The sequence below is a fragment of the Cystoisospora suis genome (assembly GCF_002600585.1).
Source record: "Cystoisospora suis strain Wien I chromosome Unknown contig_9278, whole genome shotgun sequence".
Classification (NCBI taxonomy): Eukaryota; Apicomplexa; class Conoidasida; order Eucoccidiorida; family Sarcocystidae; genus Cystoisospora; species Cystoisospora suis.
The window spans coordinates 1327-1571 of record NW_027162055.1 but is presented as its reverse complement, the minus strand read 5'-3'; the positions used below and the strand labels follow the sequence as shown (position 1 = coordinate 1571).

The following is a 245-nucleotide window of genomic DNA, read 5'->3' as shown; positions in this document are numbered from 1 at the left end:
TTTTTCTTCTTTCTTTCTCTTTTCCGAAGGTATATATTTCATTACTCGGTGACGCGAGGTATCACATTTCTGACGATGACTGACGAGGCTGTGGGGTATTCTCTCCCCTTCGCTTTTCTCCAAGACTTTGCTACCTCGTAAGTCTCCGTGTATATACAGAAACAGACAGATATACAGACAGATATACATACACACTGTACATACACATTGTACATACGTATTCATATATATACATATGCATGCGT

General features: G+C 39.2%; 1 protein-coding gene across 1 annotated transcript in view; it reads left to right on the top strand.

The window, feature by feature from the left end:
• Nucleotides 1-33: 33 nt before the first annotated feature.
• CSUI_011009 (vesicle-associated membrane) overlaps nt 34-245 on the top strand; it is a gene marked incomplete at its 3' end in the record, with an annotated part of 1480 nt that continues 1268 nt past the window's right edge. Inside the window, exon 1 of the mRNA XM_068071110.1 lies at nt 34-137. Within this exon, the coding sequence (XP_067916914.1) occupies nt 76-137 (62 nt within the window). The remainder of the gene's footprint in view (nt 138-245) is intronic.